Source organism: Scyliorhinus canicula, chromosome 8 (assembly GCF_902713615.1).
Source record: "Scyliorhinus canicula chromosome 8, sScyCan1.1, whole genome shotgun sequence".
NCBI classification, from domain to species: domain Eukaryota; kingdom Metazoa; phylum Chordata; class Chondrichthyes; order Carcharhiniformes; family Scyliorhinidae; genus Scyliorhinus; species Scyliorhinus canicula.
This window is the reverse complement of record NC_052153.1, coordinates 169,678,716-169,694,072: the sequence shown is the minus strand read 5'-3', so window position 1 is coordinate 169,694,072 and position 15,357 is coordinate 169,678,716. Positions and strand designations below refer to the sequence as shown.

The 15,357-nt window shown below is 47.5% G+C and overlaps 1 protein-coding gene across 1 annotated transcript in view; it reads left to right on the top strand.

Moving 5' to 3' along the window:
• The first annotated feature begins 2,995 nt into the window (after window positions 1–2,995).
• Window positions 2,996–15,357, top strand: part of LOC119969936 (protein CDKN2AIP homolog A-like) — a 24,298-nt gene continuing 11,936 nt past the window's right edge. The window contains exon 1 of the mRNA XM_038803904.1: window positions 2,996–3,057. Coding sequence (XP_038659832.1) covers window positions 2,996–3,057 — 62 coding nt within the window. The remainder of the gene's footprint in view (window positions 3,058–15,357) is intronic.

Sequence of the window (15,357 nt, the reverse complement as noted above, 5' to 3'; positions counted from 1 at the left end):
CTGCATACTACACACTAATGTAATATATAAACCTAGGTGCACCATGGTAAACCATATTAATCAATGGAGTGTTGATGACTACATCTGACTTTACTGAGCCTTCGCTGTGATTTGTTTTCTGTATAAAAGTGAAGAAACACTTTACAAGGATATTTTATCTTTCATATTGAATACCATAAAATATGAAAATGTGAGTTATGTAGTCACAGGCGTTTAATCAAACACTGTCTTATCAAAGATGGTACCTGGAAAGTTTATTGGGGTCTTAATTCCGACCGCATTTTTTGTAAATTGAGAGAACACATTGGTTCACAAATGCTCAGAACTGAACTAGCTAGCCGAACATGTTTCCCTCAAATTATGGCTTTCATTCTAATTTTAGATCTCCTGTAGTGTACAAATCACGTTGAGTACTGTGGTCTATGCACTTTTCCACATGTTTCAGTGATTGATTAAAAAAAACAGTTTTTGAAGGAAGAAAATGTTGTCTTTTTTTGGCATGGAAAATTCATGTTATCATTGGGCTTTTCTGTTTCCGGAAAATAGTTTATTCAATATTTTATTAATCCTCCGCCATTTTTGCCAACTCCAGCGTGATGCCACCACCAAACACATCTTCCCTTCACTCCCTCTGTCAGCATTCCGCAGAGTCCGTTCCCTCTGAGACAATCTAGTCCACTCCTCCACCATACCCAGTACATCTCCCATCACCCATGGCACCTTCCCATGCAATCGCAGAAGGTGTAACACCTGCCCCTTTACCTCTTCCATGCTTAACATCCCAGGCCCAAAACACTCATTCCAGGTTAAGCAGCGTTTTACTTGCATCTCTTCAAATTTGGTCCATTGCATTTGCTGCTCCCAATATGGTCTTCTCTATATCGGAGAGACCAAACACAGACTGGGTGATCGCTTTGCTGAGCATCTTCGGTCTGTGCGCATTCTAGACCCTGACCTTCCTGTTACTTTCCATTTTAACAAAAGACCCTGCTCCCATGCCCACATGTCTGCTCTTGGCCTGCTGCAATGTTTCAGTGAAGCTCAACGCAAACTGGAGGAACATCTCACCTTCCGGTTAGGCACGCTACAGCCTTCCGGCCCGAACAACAACATCAGATGATCAGCTCTACCCCACCCCAACCCATTTGTTTTCATTTCATTTTTAACTTTTTTACCATTTCTTTCTTAATATATATTTAATTCCCCCCCCCCCCCCCCCAATCTTATCTACCTTTCCTTCATCTTTCTTCTCTTTGGTTCCCCCTTCCCCTCCCCCACATCTACAGTTCATTCTCTGATGTTAGTTTCCCTGCTGTTTGACCGTTCACATCTTTTGTTCTCTCTGGGGACTGCCATTAACACTCTTTCCCCTTGGTTTCTGTGGCCATTAACACCCGGTTTCGCTGGGTTTCTGAGGCTATGACTCATCTTTCATTCTCACTCCACAGTATAAATATTTCCCACTTTCTCTGTCTGTTAGCTTTGGCAAAGAGTCATCGAACTCGAAATGTTAGCTCTTTTCTCTCCCCACAGATGCTGCCAGACCTGCTGAGATTTTCCAGCATTTTCTCTTTCATTTCAGGTTCCAGTATCTGCAGTAATTTTCTTTTATCCAGAGTTTATTTCAAAGTTGTTTTAAAAAATGAAACTATCTCGAATATAATTTCAAAACATGAAACAGATGGCTTGTGAAAACTGAGATACATAGAACATACAGTGCAGAAGGAGGCCATTCGGCCCATCAAGTCTGCACCGACCCACTTAAGCCCTCACCTCCACCCTATCCCCGGAACACAATAACCCTTCCTAACCGTTTTGGACACTGACGACAATTTATCATGGCCAATCCACCTAACCTGCACGTCTTTGGACTGTGGGAGGAAACCGGAGCACCCTTCATTTTCCTAAGCTCCAATGGATACATGCCCAAGACACGGGGAGAACGTGCAGATTCCTCACAGACAGTGTCCCAGCAGGGAATCGAACCTGGGACCTTGGCGATGTGAAACCACAGTGCTATCCACTTGTGCTACTGTGCTGCCCATAATACCGTGGATTGGGTGACATATTAATGATCAGGAGGCCATTCAGCCCCTTGAATCACCCTGCCATTTGATGAGATGGTAATAATAATAATTGCTTATTGTCTCAAGTAGGCTTTAATGTGAAAAGCCCCTTGGTGGCTCATGGTTTGTAACTCTACTTTCCTGTTCACCCCTATGCCTTTTGACTCACTTGTCCGTCAAAATTCTATCAAACTCAACCTTGAATATACTCAATGACTCCATCTCCACTGCTCTCTGGGGAAGTGAATTCCACAGACGAATGACACTCTTGAGAAAATAATTCTCCTCCACTTTGTCTTAAGTGGGAGTTCACTTATATTTAAGCTGTGTCCCCTGGTTCCAGTCTCCCATAAGGGGAAATGTCTGCTCCGCATCCACTCTGTCACCTCCCCTCAGGATCTTACATTTTTCAATAAGATCACCCTTCATTCTCCTAAGCTCCTATGGATACATGCCCAAGCTTTCCAACCGTTCCTCATTAACAACCTCTTCATGCCAGGGATCAGTTGAGTGAATCTTCTCTGCAATTATATCCTTTCTTAAGTACCCCAGATATGGTCCCACCAGCAACTTGTACAACTGTAGAAAAACTTCCCTACTTTTGTATTTCATTCCTGTTATAACCCCCATGAGGAAACCATTGTTGATCTCGCCATAGGACGTGTGGAGTTCGAGCTTCGCAGATAGCGCGTGGAGACCACCCAGCTGGATCTTGTTACGAATGAACATAAAATCCGACCCAAAACAAGGCCTGGTATGGTTAGTATGAGCAAAATATTGTAAATAGTTAAATAAACCTCTGTTCTTTTACCGCTGGCCTCAAGTTACTAAACTGCCGACAAGGAAAAAAACGGAAACTCTCTCGCTAGTGGAACAGCCTAGCTGCTGGATATTTGCTATCCCGGGATGTAGGGTGGTAGCAGTTCAGAATGCCGCTATGCACCTTTAATGCAGGCCTGGAAAACTGGAACCAGTATGCAGAGCGCATGAGGTATTTTTTCGAGGCGAACGAGATTTTTTGGGGGGAAGAACGTCAGAAAGTCCTCCTCCTGACCGACTGCGGGGCCCAGACGTAAAGAGTCTGACTTACCCGGCTGGTCCAGACACCAAATACTCTGATGAGCTGGTCGCTTATGTTTTGGAACATTGTGAATTCCTAAGCCTTCCATAATTATGCAGCAGTATTGTTTTAATACGGTGGTGCGGTCTGCCGATGATTTGGTCACCGACTTCTTGACCCACTTAAGACGTCTGGCTGAACATTATGAGTTTAGCCCGTTGCTCTCCGAAATGTTTTTAAATAAATTTAGAGTACCCAATTCATTTTTTCCAATTAAGGGGCAATTTAGCATGGCCAATCCACTTGCCCTGCTTTGGGTTGTGGGGTCGAAACCCACGCAAACATGGGGAGAATGTGCAAACTCCACACGGACAGTGACCCAGAGCTGGGATCGAAGTTGGGACCTTGGCGTCGTGAGGCAGTAGGGCTAACCCACTGCGCCACCATGCTGCCCTCCCTCTCCGAAATGTTGATGGGTCGGCTAATGTGTGGCATAAACAACACAGCCACTCAGAGGAAGAAGTTGAGTCCACCTTGGATTTGAAATGGGCCATTGAGCTGTCATTGTTCTGTGAGAAAGGAGTGTAGGCAGCACGATGGCGCAGTGTTTAGCCCTGCTGCCTCATGGCGCCGAGGAAAAAAATTATTTGGAAAAAAAAATGAATTGAGTACTCTAAATTTGAAAAAAAGGAAAGCGTCAGAGCTGGATATGGACTATAGTGCCCATGGTTTGGCCCACTCTTCGTTTCGAACTCCCTCTGCATCACATGACAGTGCTGGTCTGACAAGACCTCCTCCGATAGAGCATCCCCAGAGGCAAATCTGCAGCCAGGTCAGGACCTCGGGAACTACCACTGACACTGATGGGTAGGATACCTCCACAAAGGATGAAAGGGAGAGCCAGCCGCATTGCCAAATGTCTGGTCGGAGAACTCATGATGGTCAGAGACATCAATTTCAGCACAGAGAACACCGTCTACGACAACCGCTGATGTCACCGTGAACCAGGGACTTGCACATGGGCAACCCGGATGAGGAGGATTGTTTAAAGCAGCTGAACTGTGTCACGGCTCCAAAGGTAGCACCGATCCAGGTCACATTACAGGTCAATGGTCACCCTGCATTAATTGAAATGGACACTGGCACTGCTGCCTCCATCGTGGACCAGCACAGCTTTCCGAGACTCCACGCAGGAATCAGGCCACTGGCATTGCATAACACCAAAGTGAAAGTAGCAACCTAATTAGCAAATTAGATGAGCCTTTCAATATCATGGGGGCCACCATGACTCTGGTTATGCACGTTCCGTCTTCCCTTGGTTGTGGTGCAGGGGCCGGGGCCCAATCTGTTGGGGTGAGACTGGTTGTGAGTCCTCTGTTTAAAATAGCAACAGGTCTTTTGGGTGGGCACCAGCAATCTGTATGGCCAAAGTATTCCCGGAGTGTCTGGGCAGGATAAAGGGGGCCAAGGCCCATTTCTACGTGGATCCTGATGCTCAGCCCCAGTATTTTAGGGTGAGGCTTGTCCCTTACGCATTGGTCAAGGTTGATTCAGAACTTCAGTGACTGCAGGATCTGGGGGTCATATGCCCGGTGCAGTTTGCAGAATGGGCAACTCCTGTGGTGCCGGTAATGAAGCCCGACAAAACTGTCCAACTCTTTGGAGATTTCAAGCTCACCGTGAACAGAGCTTCACACCTGGAATGGTAACCATTGCCCAGGGTGGAAGATTTGTACGCAAGACTGGCTGGAGGATACTCCTTCACAAAGCCGGACATGAGCCAACCTTATTTACAGGTAGAACATCCAGCATCCAGGAAATTTGCAACTATAAAAACTCATCAGGGATTGTTTGAATATACCTGGCTCCCATTTGGAGTTTCACTGGCCCCCGTGATTTTCCAGTGGGTAATGAAAAATATCTTGCAGACCCTGTCAAAGGTGACTGTCTATCTGGATGACCTGCTATCATGAGCACCACAGGGAAGGACCATATGGACAACCTGCAGGAAGAGCTCCAGCGATGTTGTCAAGTAGGCGCTCAGCCAAAGAGGAGCAAGTGTGTGTTCCGTGTACCAGTGGTGACCTATCTAGGTTAGAGTAGACAGGAATGGTCTACACCAGGCGGGTGATAGGGAGCTGGATTCTCCACTGATGGGATTCTACGTTGCACCGGCAGCGCACCCACGCCCAGGGATTTCTCGACGGGCTGCCCACAATGGGAAACTACATTGACCAGCAGGCGGGATGGAGAATCCCGGTGCCGGCATGGCGTGCCACACCAGAAAACTGGTGCGGCGGGATGGAAAATTCCGCCCAAGGTTCGAGCTATAAAAGGGGCCCTGACTCCAAAGAACGCCACAGAGCTCTGGTCGACTCTCGGCCTGGTTAACTACTATGGGAAATTTCTTGCAAACCTGGCTACTTTGTTAGTTCCTCTCCACGTATTATTGAGGAAGGACCAGGAGCGGTTCTGGGACTATTCACAGCACAAAGCATTTGCAGGAGTAACAAAGCGTCTGTTGTGGCATGTGTTGCAGCCCTCTATGGCACTGGGGCAGTGCTGGCCCACAGATAGGACGAATGCAAGGAATATCCCATTCCGTTCACTTCAAGGACCCTGGCGGACACAGAGCAACATTCCTGGCGGACACAGAGTGACATTACGCTCAAATCAAGAAAGAGGACTTGGCGGTACTTTTTGGTGTCAAGAGTTTCCACCAGTGCGTTTATGGGCAGCATTTTTCAGTTGTAACAGACCACAAGCCAACCTTTTTAGGGAGGGTAAGAGAATCCCACCCATCGTATCGGCTAGAATTGAACATTGGGGTTTCTGCTCGCTACATATGAATATTCATTCCGACACTGTAAAACTTTAGTCTGCAGACACAGGAGCTGGTTCAGAAGACAATGGAATGCTGTTGTTATTGCAAAGGGAATTTTACAACAATCAACAATGGTTTAATGGTCATCATTAGACTAGCAATTCCAGTTTTTAAAAATTAAATTCAAATTTCACCAACTGTCGTAGTAGGAATTCAAACCGAGTCACCAGAGGATTACCCTGAGTCTCTGGATTACTAGTCCAGTGACAAACCATTTGGCCACCACCTCCTCTTTTAGAGTTTCTCTCTTTATTTTATACTGCTGCTCCATATTCCTGACACTTCACCTCACGCTTCTCTGCATTGAACTTCATTTGCCAGTTGTCTGCCCAATCCACCAACACGGCGTTTTGAAGTACAAGACTATCTTCTGGAATCTCTCTCCAATTAAATAATGTGCTGCTTTTCTATTCTTCGTGTCAAAGTGGACAAGTTTACATTTTCTTACATCATATTTCATCTGCTAAATTTTTGCCCACTCGCTCAACCTATCTATATCCCTTTGCAGATTTCTTATGTCCTTTTCACAATTTACTTTCAGTTGTATCTTTGTGTCATCGGCAAATTTTGCTACTATATTTTTGCTCATCCTGGGATTATAAATAGTTGAGGCCCAGCACTGATCCCTGTGGAACTCCACTCGTCACATCTTGCCGACCCTAAACTAACCCAGTTATCCCTCCTCTGTTTCCTGTTAGCCATCCAGTCAGCTATTCACATGAATATGTTATGAGCTCTTATTGTGCGTGGTAATCTTTGATGTGGCACTTTGTTAAATGCCTATGGAAATCCAAGTACACCACATGAACAATTTTCCCGTTATCCACCTTGGTTGTTACTTCATGAAAGAACAACGGGATTCAAAGACATAATACGATGATATAGGACTGAGGTGCAAACCAAGCCAAGGCTGACTGATGGGCATATTCAAGTGAAAATAAATTTGCAACTCTAGATAATCTGTATTTCTGCAATGCCCAGTATTCATAGAATGGGATGAAAATCTATCATCTGCTTATTAAAGAATGGATATTAAAATTGGAACATTTTCTCATTTCACCACTTGGTGGTATCATCAAACTCTTCCTTGGTCAGGTATGGCACAGCCAACTGCAGAATAAAGCTCCCTCTGCTATTCCCTCCACCTTCAGAAGAGTATGTCTACCGATATGTCACTGAATGTTATCCTTGTCATTTTTCTGACTAAGGACGACAGTTATTGTCATGTTAGGGTTCATTTTGTACTCGTGATTAGCAATTGATTCAAGAGTGTTCAAACCCATTACGTAGAGGATTCTGTAAGGAAGGAGAGGAAATTATTTGGGTAAAATCCAACTACAATGTGAGGTGGAGGTAGGAGGCACAAATGTGACATCAAGGAACCCTACTAAAATTAAGTCAATAGGAATTGGGGGGGGGGGGGGGGGGGAGAGAAACGTGTCACTGGTAAAAGTCATACCAAGCACAATGGAGGATGTTTTTGGTTGTTAATGGCCAAACATTCCAGCTGCAGGACATCACTGTAGGAGTTCCTCAGGCCAGTGTCCTAGGCCCAACCATCTGCAGCTCCATCATCAATGGCCTTCCCTCTACCATAAGGAAGGGGAAGTCATGTCTCACTAACTTCATATCCGTGTATCAAAGAACAGCCAAGCAGCGTGCCTTACTGACTATCGTCCATTGGCTCTGACATCCATTATTATGAAGTGCTTCGAAAGGTTAGTCACGGCACGAATCAACTCCAGCCGCCCGGATAGCCTTGATCCACTGCAGTTCACCTAGCACTGCAACAGGTCCACAGCAGACACCATCTCCATGGCCCAGCACTCAACACTGGATCACCTAGATAACAAAGATACCTAAGGCAGACTCCTAATTATTGACTACAGCTCAGCCTTCAACACTGTTATTCCTATGAAACTCATCTCCAAATTCCGTGGCCTGGGCCTCAGCTCCACCCTCTGCGACTGGATCCTAACCCACAGACCACAATCAGTGAGGATAGGCAACAACACCGGTTCCACGATCATCCTCAACACCGGTGCCCCACAAGGCTGTGTCCTCAGCCCCCTACTATACTCCTTGTACACCTATGACTGTGTGGCTAAATTCCCCTCCAACTCGATTTTCAAATTTGCTGATGACACCACCTTAGTGGGTCGGATTTCAAACAATGACGAGACAGAGTACAGGAATGAGATAGAGAATCTAGTGAACTGGTACGACGACAATAATCTCTCAATGTCAACAAAACAAAGGAGATTGTCATTAACTTCAGGAAGTGTAGAGGAAAATATGCCCCTGTCTACATCAATGGGAACGAAGTAGAAAGGGTCGAAAGCTTAAGTTGTTAGGTGTCCAGATTACCAACAACCTGTCCTGGTCCCCCCCATGCTGACACTATCGTTAAGAAAGCCCACCAACGACTCTACTTTCTCAGAAGACTAAGGAAATTTGGCATGTCAGCTACGACTCTCACCAACTTCTACAGATGCACCATAGAAAGCATTCTTCCTGGCTGTATCACAGCTTGATATGGTTCCTGCTCTGCCCAAGACCACAGGAAACTACAAAAGGTCATGAATGTAGCTCAATCCATCAAGCTAAGCAGCCTCCCATCCATTGACTCGGTCTATAATTCCCGTTGCCTCTGAAAGGCAGCCAGCATAATTAAGGACCCCACGCACCCCGGACATACTCTCTTCCACCTACTTCCGTCAGGAAAAAGATACAAAAGTTTGAGGTCACGTACCAACCGACTCAAGAACAGCTTCTTCCCTGCTGCCATAGACTTTTGAACGGACCTACCTCATGTTAAGTTGACCTTATCTCTACACCCTAGCTATGACTGTAACATTACATTCTGTAGTCTCTCCTTCCTTCCCTATGTGTAGTATACGTTGTCTGTATAGCATGCAAGAAACATTACTTTTCACTGTATACTAATCCATGTGACAATAATAAGTCAAATCAAATCAAAATAAACTTGATCGGGTTTTTGAGGAGGTGACAAAGATGATTGATGAGGGGGGTGCGGAGGATGTTGTTTACATGGACTTCAGTAACGCCTTTGACAAATGCCTCATGGCAGACTGGTACAAAAGATGAAGTCACACTGGATCAGAGGTGAGGTGATAAGATGGATACAGAACTGGCTCAGTCACAGAAAGCAAAGGGTAGTAGTAGAAGGGTGCTTTTCTGAATGTAAGGTTATGACTAATGGTGTTCCACAGGGATCTGCGCTGGCGCCTATGTTGTTTGTAGTATACGTAAATGATTTGGAGGAAAATGTAGCTCGTCTGATTAGTAAATCCGCGGATTACACCAAGGTTGGTGGAGTGGCAGATAGTGCTGAGAATTTTCAGAGGATACAGCAGTACATAGGTAGATTGGAAACTTGGGTAGAGAAATGGCAAATGAAGTTTAATCCAAACAAATGTGAGGTAATGCATTTTGAGAGGTCTAACATAGAGGGGAAATATACCGTAAATGGCAAAACTCTTAGGAATATAGAAAGTCAGAGAGATCTGGGTGTACAGGTCCACAGATCTTTGAAGGTGGCAACACAAGTGAACAAGGTAGTCAAGAAAGCAGATGGTATGTTTGCCTTCATTGGATAGGACATCGAATATAAAAACTGGCAAGTCATGCTACAGTTGTATCGAACCTTGGTAAAGCCGCACTTGGAATATTGCGCACAATTCTGGTTGCCCCACTACCAGAATGATGTGGAGGCTTTGGAGAGGGTGCAAAGGAGGTTTACCAGGGTATTGTGTGGTCTGGAGGGTGTTTATGTGGAGAGGCTGAATAGACTCGGACTGTTTTCATTAGAACGACGGAAGTTGAGGGGTAACTTGATAGAGGTCTCCAAGATTATGAGGGGCATGGATAGAGTGGATGGGCAGGCACTGCTTTCCCAGAGGGCATAGGTTTAAGGTCCGTGGGGCAAAGTTTAGAAGAGATGTGTGAAGCAGGTCTTTTTACACAGGGTGGTGAGTGCCTGGAATGCGTTGCCAGAGGAGGTTGTGGAAGCAGACATATTAACGGCGTGCAAAAGGCATCTCGACAAACACATGGATAGGATTGGTTTAGAGGGATACGGCACAAGTGCTGAGGGTTTTGGCCAAGGGTGGTATCATGACCAGTACAGGCTTTGTAGGTCAAAGGACCTATTCCTGTGCTGTATTGTTCTTTGTTCTATATCGTCAGAAGTGGGGATGTTCACTGAAGATTGCATAATGTTCAGCACGGTGGCGCAGTGGTTAGCAAGTGGGCGGAATCTGCACGTTCTCCCCGTGTCTGCGTGGGTTTCCTCCGGGTGCTCCAGTTTCCTCCCACAGTCCAAAGATGTGCAGGTTAAGTGGATTGGCCATGCTAAATTTCCCTGAGTATCCAAAGAAAAGGTTAGATGAGGTTACGGGGATAGGTTGGAGGGTTTCCAAGGGCTGGTGCAGACTTGATGGGCCGAACGGCCTCCTTCTGCACTGTAAATTCTATGATTAATTTGTAATATTTCAGATACAGAAACAATCCATACCCACATATAGCAAGACCTGGGATCCGAACCCGGGTCCTCGGTACCGTGAGGCAGCAATGCTACCCACTGCGTCACCGTGCTGCCCAGGTTACGGCACTTCAAGTGCATATCCAAGTACTTTTTAAATGTTATGAGGGTTTCTGCCTCTACTGTGATTCCAGATCCCCACAACTCCTCAGATGAAAAACATTCCCCTCAAATCCCCTCTCAACCTCCTACCTCTCACACTAAATAATCAAATTAATAATAATTACAAGTAGTGGGCAGCACAGTGGCACAGTGGGTTAGCACTGCGGCCTCACGGCGCTGAGGTTCCAGGTTCGATCCTGGCTCTGGGTCACTGTCCGTGTGGGGTTTGCACGTTCACCCCGTGTTTGCATGGGTTTCGCCCCCACAACCCAAAAATGTGCAGGGTAGGTGGATTGGCCAGGCTAAATTGCCCCTTAATTGGAAAAACGAATTGGGTTCTCTAAATTTATTTTAAAAATAATAATTACAAGTAGGCTTCAATGATGTTACTGTGAAAAGCCCTTTTCACATTTTCATTCATTTTCATTTCATTTCATTTCACATTTTCACAAGTCTCCACATTCCGCCACCTGTTCGTAGAGGCTGGTACGGGAATTGAACCCACGCTGCTGGCCTTGTTCTGCATTGCAAGCCAGCTGTTTAGCCCACTGTGCTAAACCAGCTTCCATCTATGCCCCTTGGTTAATGACCCCTTAACCAAGGGAAATAGGACCTTTCTATACACTTTATCTATATCCCTAATGATTTTTTAATACATGCAACTCTCCTCAACGTCCTCTGTTCCAAAGAAAACAACCCAAGCCTAGTCAATCCATCTTCATAAATACAGCTCTAGTCCTGGCAATATCCTTGTAAATACTCTTTGTGTCATCTCTAGCACAATCACATCTTTCCCAGTGTGTTCACAAGAACTGCATGCAGCACTGCAGCTGTGGTTTTTCATACAGTTACAGCATAACCGCCTCCCCCCCCTTCTTTCTATGCCATGGTTAATAAAACGGCAAGCGATGTCTTCCAGTGGCGGCCATGAAGGAGTAGGTCGCACATTTGGTGGCTCCCGCTCGGGTCGAAACTTTGGATCTTTTCCCCGATTTTTACTCGGATTTTACTCGGAAAATAGATGGTGGACATCATTGTGAGGAGGAATCCCACACCAGTGCATGGAGAGGCGGACCAGGAGTGCTCGTAAAGGAAGAAATAGGCGAACAGAGAAGGCCTGGGTTGAAGCTGCAGTGGGAGAAAGTATGGCGGGTGACTGGTGTCCTGGCTCGGCGACCCAGTGGTCGACAGAGCAGTTGATGCAGTTTATACAAGAGGGCTTCTCCAAGCAGAAACAGGAATGCTTGGACCCGATGAGGGAATCATTGCTCGGCTGGAACATAGACTGGATGCTCAAGATCAGGCGAACCAGAAAGTGGAGAAGGCACTGACTGAGCAGGAAGAACACCAAACAGCAATGGAGGTAGAGGTAGGGATGCGGAGGTGGGGAGCAGAAAAGGCTCCAGGGGAAGGTGGAGGATCTAGAGAATAGGTTCTGCCAGCAGAACTTGAGGATCGTTGGTCTCCAGGAGGGGTCCAAAGGAGCGGATGCAGGGGCATATATAGCGGACATGTTCGAAAAGCTAATGGGGGATGGGACGTTCACCCGACCCTTGGAGGTGGACAGGGCTCATAGAGCGCTCGCGAGGAAGCCGTGTGTAGGTGACCCCCCCCCCGAGGGCGATGGGGGTGGGATTCCACAGGTACCTGGACAAGGAGCATATTTTACGGTGGCCCAGGCAGACATGGAGCTGTAAGTGGGAGAACAGTATCCTGCATATCTACCAAGACTGAGCGCGGACGTAGCCAGGAGAAGAGCAGGGTTCAACCAAGTAAAGTTGACCATTTTCAAGAAGAAGGTGAAGTTTGGACTGCTGTATCCGGCCCGTCTTTGGGTCACTTATGAGGAGCAACATTTCTGAGTCGCCCGAGGAAGTGATGGACTTCGCCAGAAGGGTTGGCAGTGGACTGAGGTGCTTGAACTTTGCTGCAGCATTCACGTTAAGTAAGTTTTTGTTTTTAGACTATATCTGCAATTGTATATCCTGATTAATAAGCGAGTGTTATTCGAGGCGGGAAGAATAGTTGCGGATATAGAACATAGAACAGTACAGCACAGAACAGGCCCTTCATGTTGTGCCGAGCCATGATCACCCTATTCAAACCCACACATCCACCCTATACCCGTAACCCAACAACCCCCCCCCCCCTTAACCTTACTTTTTTTTAGGACACTACGGGCAATTTAGCATGGCCAATCCACCTAACCCGCACATCTTTGGACTGTGGGAGGAAACTGGAGCACCCGGAGGAAACCCACGCACACACGGGGAGGACGTGCAGACTCCGCACAGACAGTGACCCAGCCAGGAATCAAACCTGGGACCCTGGAGCTGTGAAGCATTTATGCTAACCACCATGCTACTGTGCTGGGGGCCGTTACATCATGGTTAGTGGGAAGCTCGAAGGGCTGCCAGTGGTACTCGTGAATGTGTACGTGCCAAATTGGGATGATGTGGCGTTCATAAGGAGGATGTTGGGAAGATCCCGGACCTGAATTTGCATAAGTTGGTCATTATGGGGGGGACTTCAACACAGTCATTGACCCAAGGCTAGACCGGTCGAGCTGAAGGACAGGCAGGGTGCCAGCAATGGCAAAGGAGTTAAAGGGGTTCATGGAGCAGATGTGGGGGAGTGGACCCATGGAGGTTTGGGCGGCCGAGAGTTAAGGAGTTCTCCTTCTATTCACACGTGTATAAAGTGTACTCCCGGATTGACTTTTTCATCTTGAACAGGGCTTTAATCACGGGGGTAGTGGACAATGAGTATTCAGCGATCACGGTCTCCGATCATGCCCCACACTGGGTGGACCTACAGGTGAGCAAGGAGGGTGACCAATGCCCGCACTGGAGATTGGATGTCGGACTGTTAGCAGATGAGGAGGTGTGCAGGCGGGTGAAGAAATGTGTCCAGAACTATCTGGAAGTTAATGATATGGGGGAAGTCTCAGCTGCAATGGTCTGGGAGGAGCTGGAGGCGGTGGTCAGAGGGGAGCTGATCTCAATACGGGCCCACAGGGAGAAGATAGACAGAGCAGAGATGGACCAATTGATAAGGGAAATACTTCAGGTCGACAGGAGATATGCGGAGACCCCAGTGGCAGGGCTTTTAAGGGAACGACGGAGGCTACAGGCCGTGTTTGGCTTGTTAACTACAGGAAAGGCGGTGGAGCAGCTGAGGAAGGCGAGGGGGGCGATATATGAATATGGAGAGAAGGCCTGCAGAATGCTTGCACAGCAGCTTAGAAAGAGGGAGGCAGCAAGGGAGATTGGGAAAGTAAGGGACAGAGATGGGAACCTTTGCGGAGATTCAGCTGGGGTTCATAGGGCGTTCAAGGAGTTTTACGGCAGGCTGTATAAGTTGGAACCCCCAGCTGGGCCGGAGGGGATGAGGCAATTCCTAGGGGGGCTGAGGTTCCCGAAGGTGGACGAAGGGTTGGTAGAAGGGCTGGGGGCCCCGATCGGGATGGAAGAAATAGCAGAAGGGCTGAAGGCCATGCAGTCGAGTAAAGCCCCGGGACTGGATGGGTACTCAGTGGAGTTTTATAAAAAGTTCTCCGCGATGCTGAGTTCACTGCTGATCAGGACATTTTATGAGGCAAGGGAGAGAGGGGGACTTCCCCCGACGATGTCACAGGCCATTATCTCATTGATCCTGAAGCGGAATAAGGACCCGGAGTTATGCGGGTCGTACAGACGATCTCCTTATTAAATGTGGACGTCAAACTGTTGGCCAAAATCTTGTCCTTTAGGATCGAAGACTGCGTCCGGACGTGATTGGGGAGGACCAGACGGGATTTGTTAAGGGCAGGCAGTTGGCAGCCAACGTTAGAAGGCTGCTGAATGTGATCATGATGCCCCCAGAGGGTAGGGACGTAGAGGTAATGGTCACAATGGACGCAGAGAAGGCATTTGACCGGGTGGAATGGACCTATCTGTGGGGAGGTGCTGGGGCGGTTTGGGTTTGGACGGGACTTCATCGACTGGGTTAGGCTGCTGTATCAGGCTCCCATGGCGAGTGTACGGACGAACAGGTCAACATTGGGCTATTTTAGGCTGCACCGGGGGGGACGAAGCAGGGATGGCCCCTCTCCCCACTGCATTTTGCGCTGGCCATAAAGCCACTCAATTGCGCTGAGAGCCTCAAGGGGCTGGTTCGGGGAGGTGGAACACAGAGTCTCGCTACATGCAGATGACCTGCTCCTATATGTTTCTGACCCATCAGAAGGGATGGTAGAAATTATGAGGATTCTGGGGGAATTTGGCCAGCTTTCAGGTTATAAATTGAACATGGGGAAAAGTGAGATATTCGGGATCCAGGCAAGAGGGCAGGAGAGGCGACTGGGGGAGCTGTCGTTTAGAGTGGTAGGGGGAAGCCTTTGGTACCGAGGCATCCAGGAGGCACGGGAATGGGCACAAGTTTAATCTGGCCCGACTAGTAGACCAAATGAAGGAAGACTTGCGAAGGTGGGATATGCTCCCGCTATCACTGGCTGGGAGGGTACAGACAGTGAAAATGATGGTGCTCCCGAGATTCCTGTTTGTGTTTCAGTGTCTCCCCATCTTTATTCCACGGGCCTTTTTTAAATGAGTTAACAAGGTGACCTCTGGCTTTGTATGGGCGGGTAAGACCCCATGAGTAAACAAAGGGGATGCTGGAGCGTAGCTCGGGGGGGGGGGGG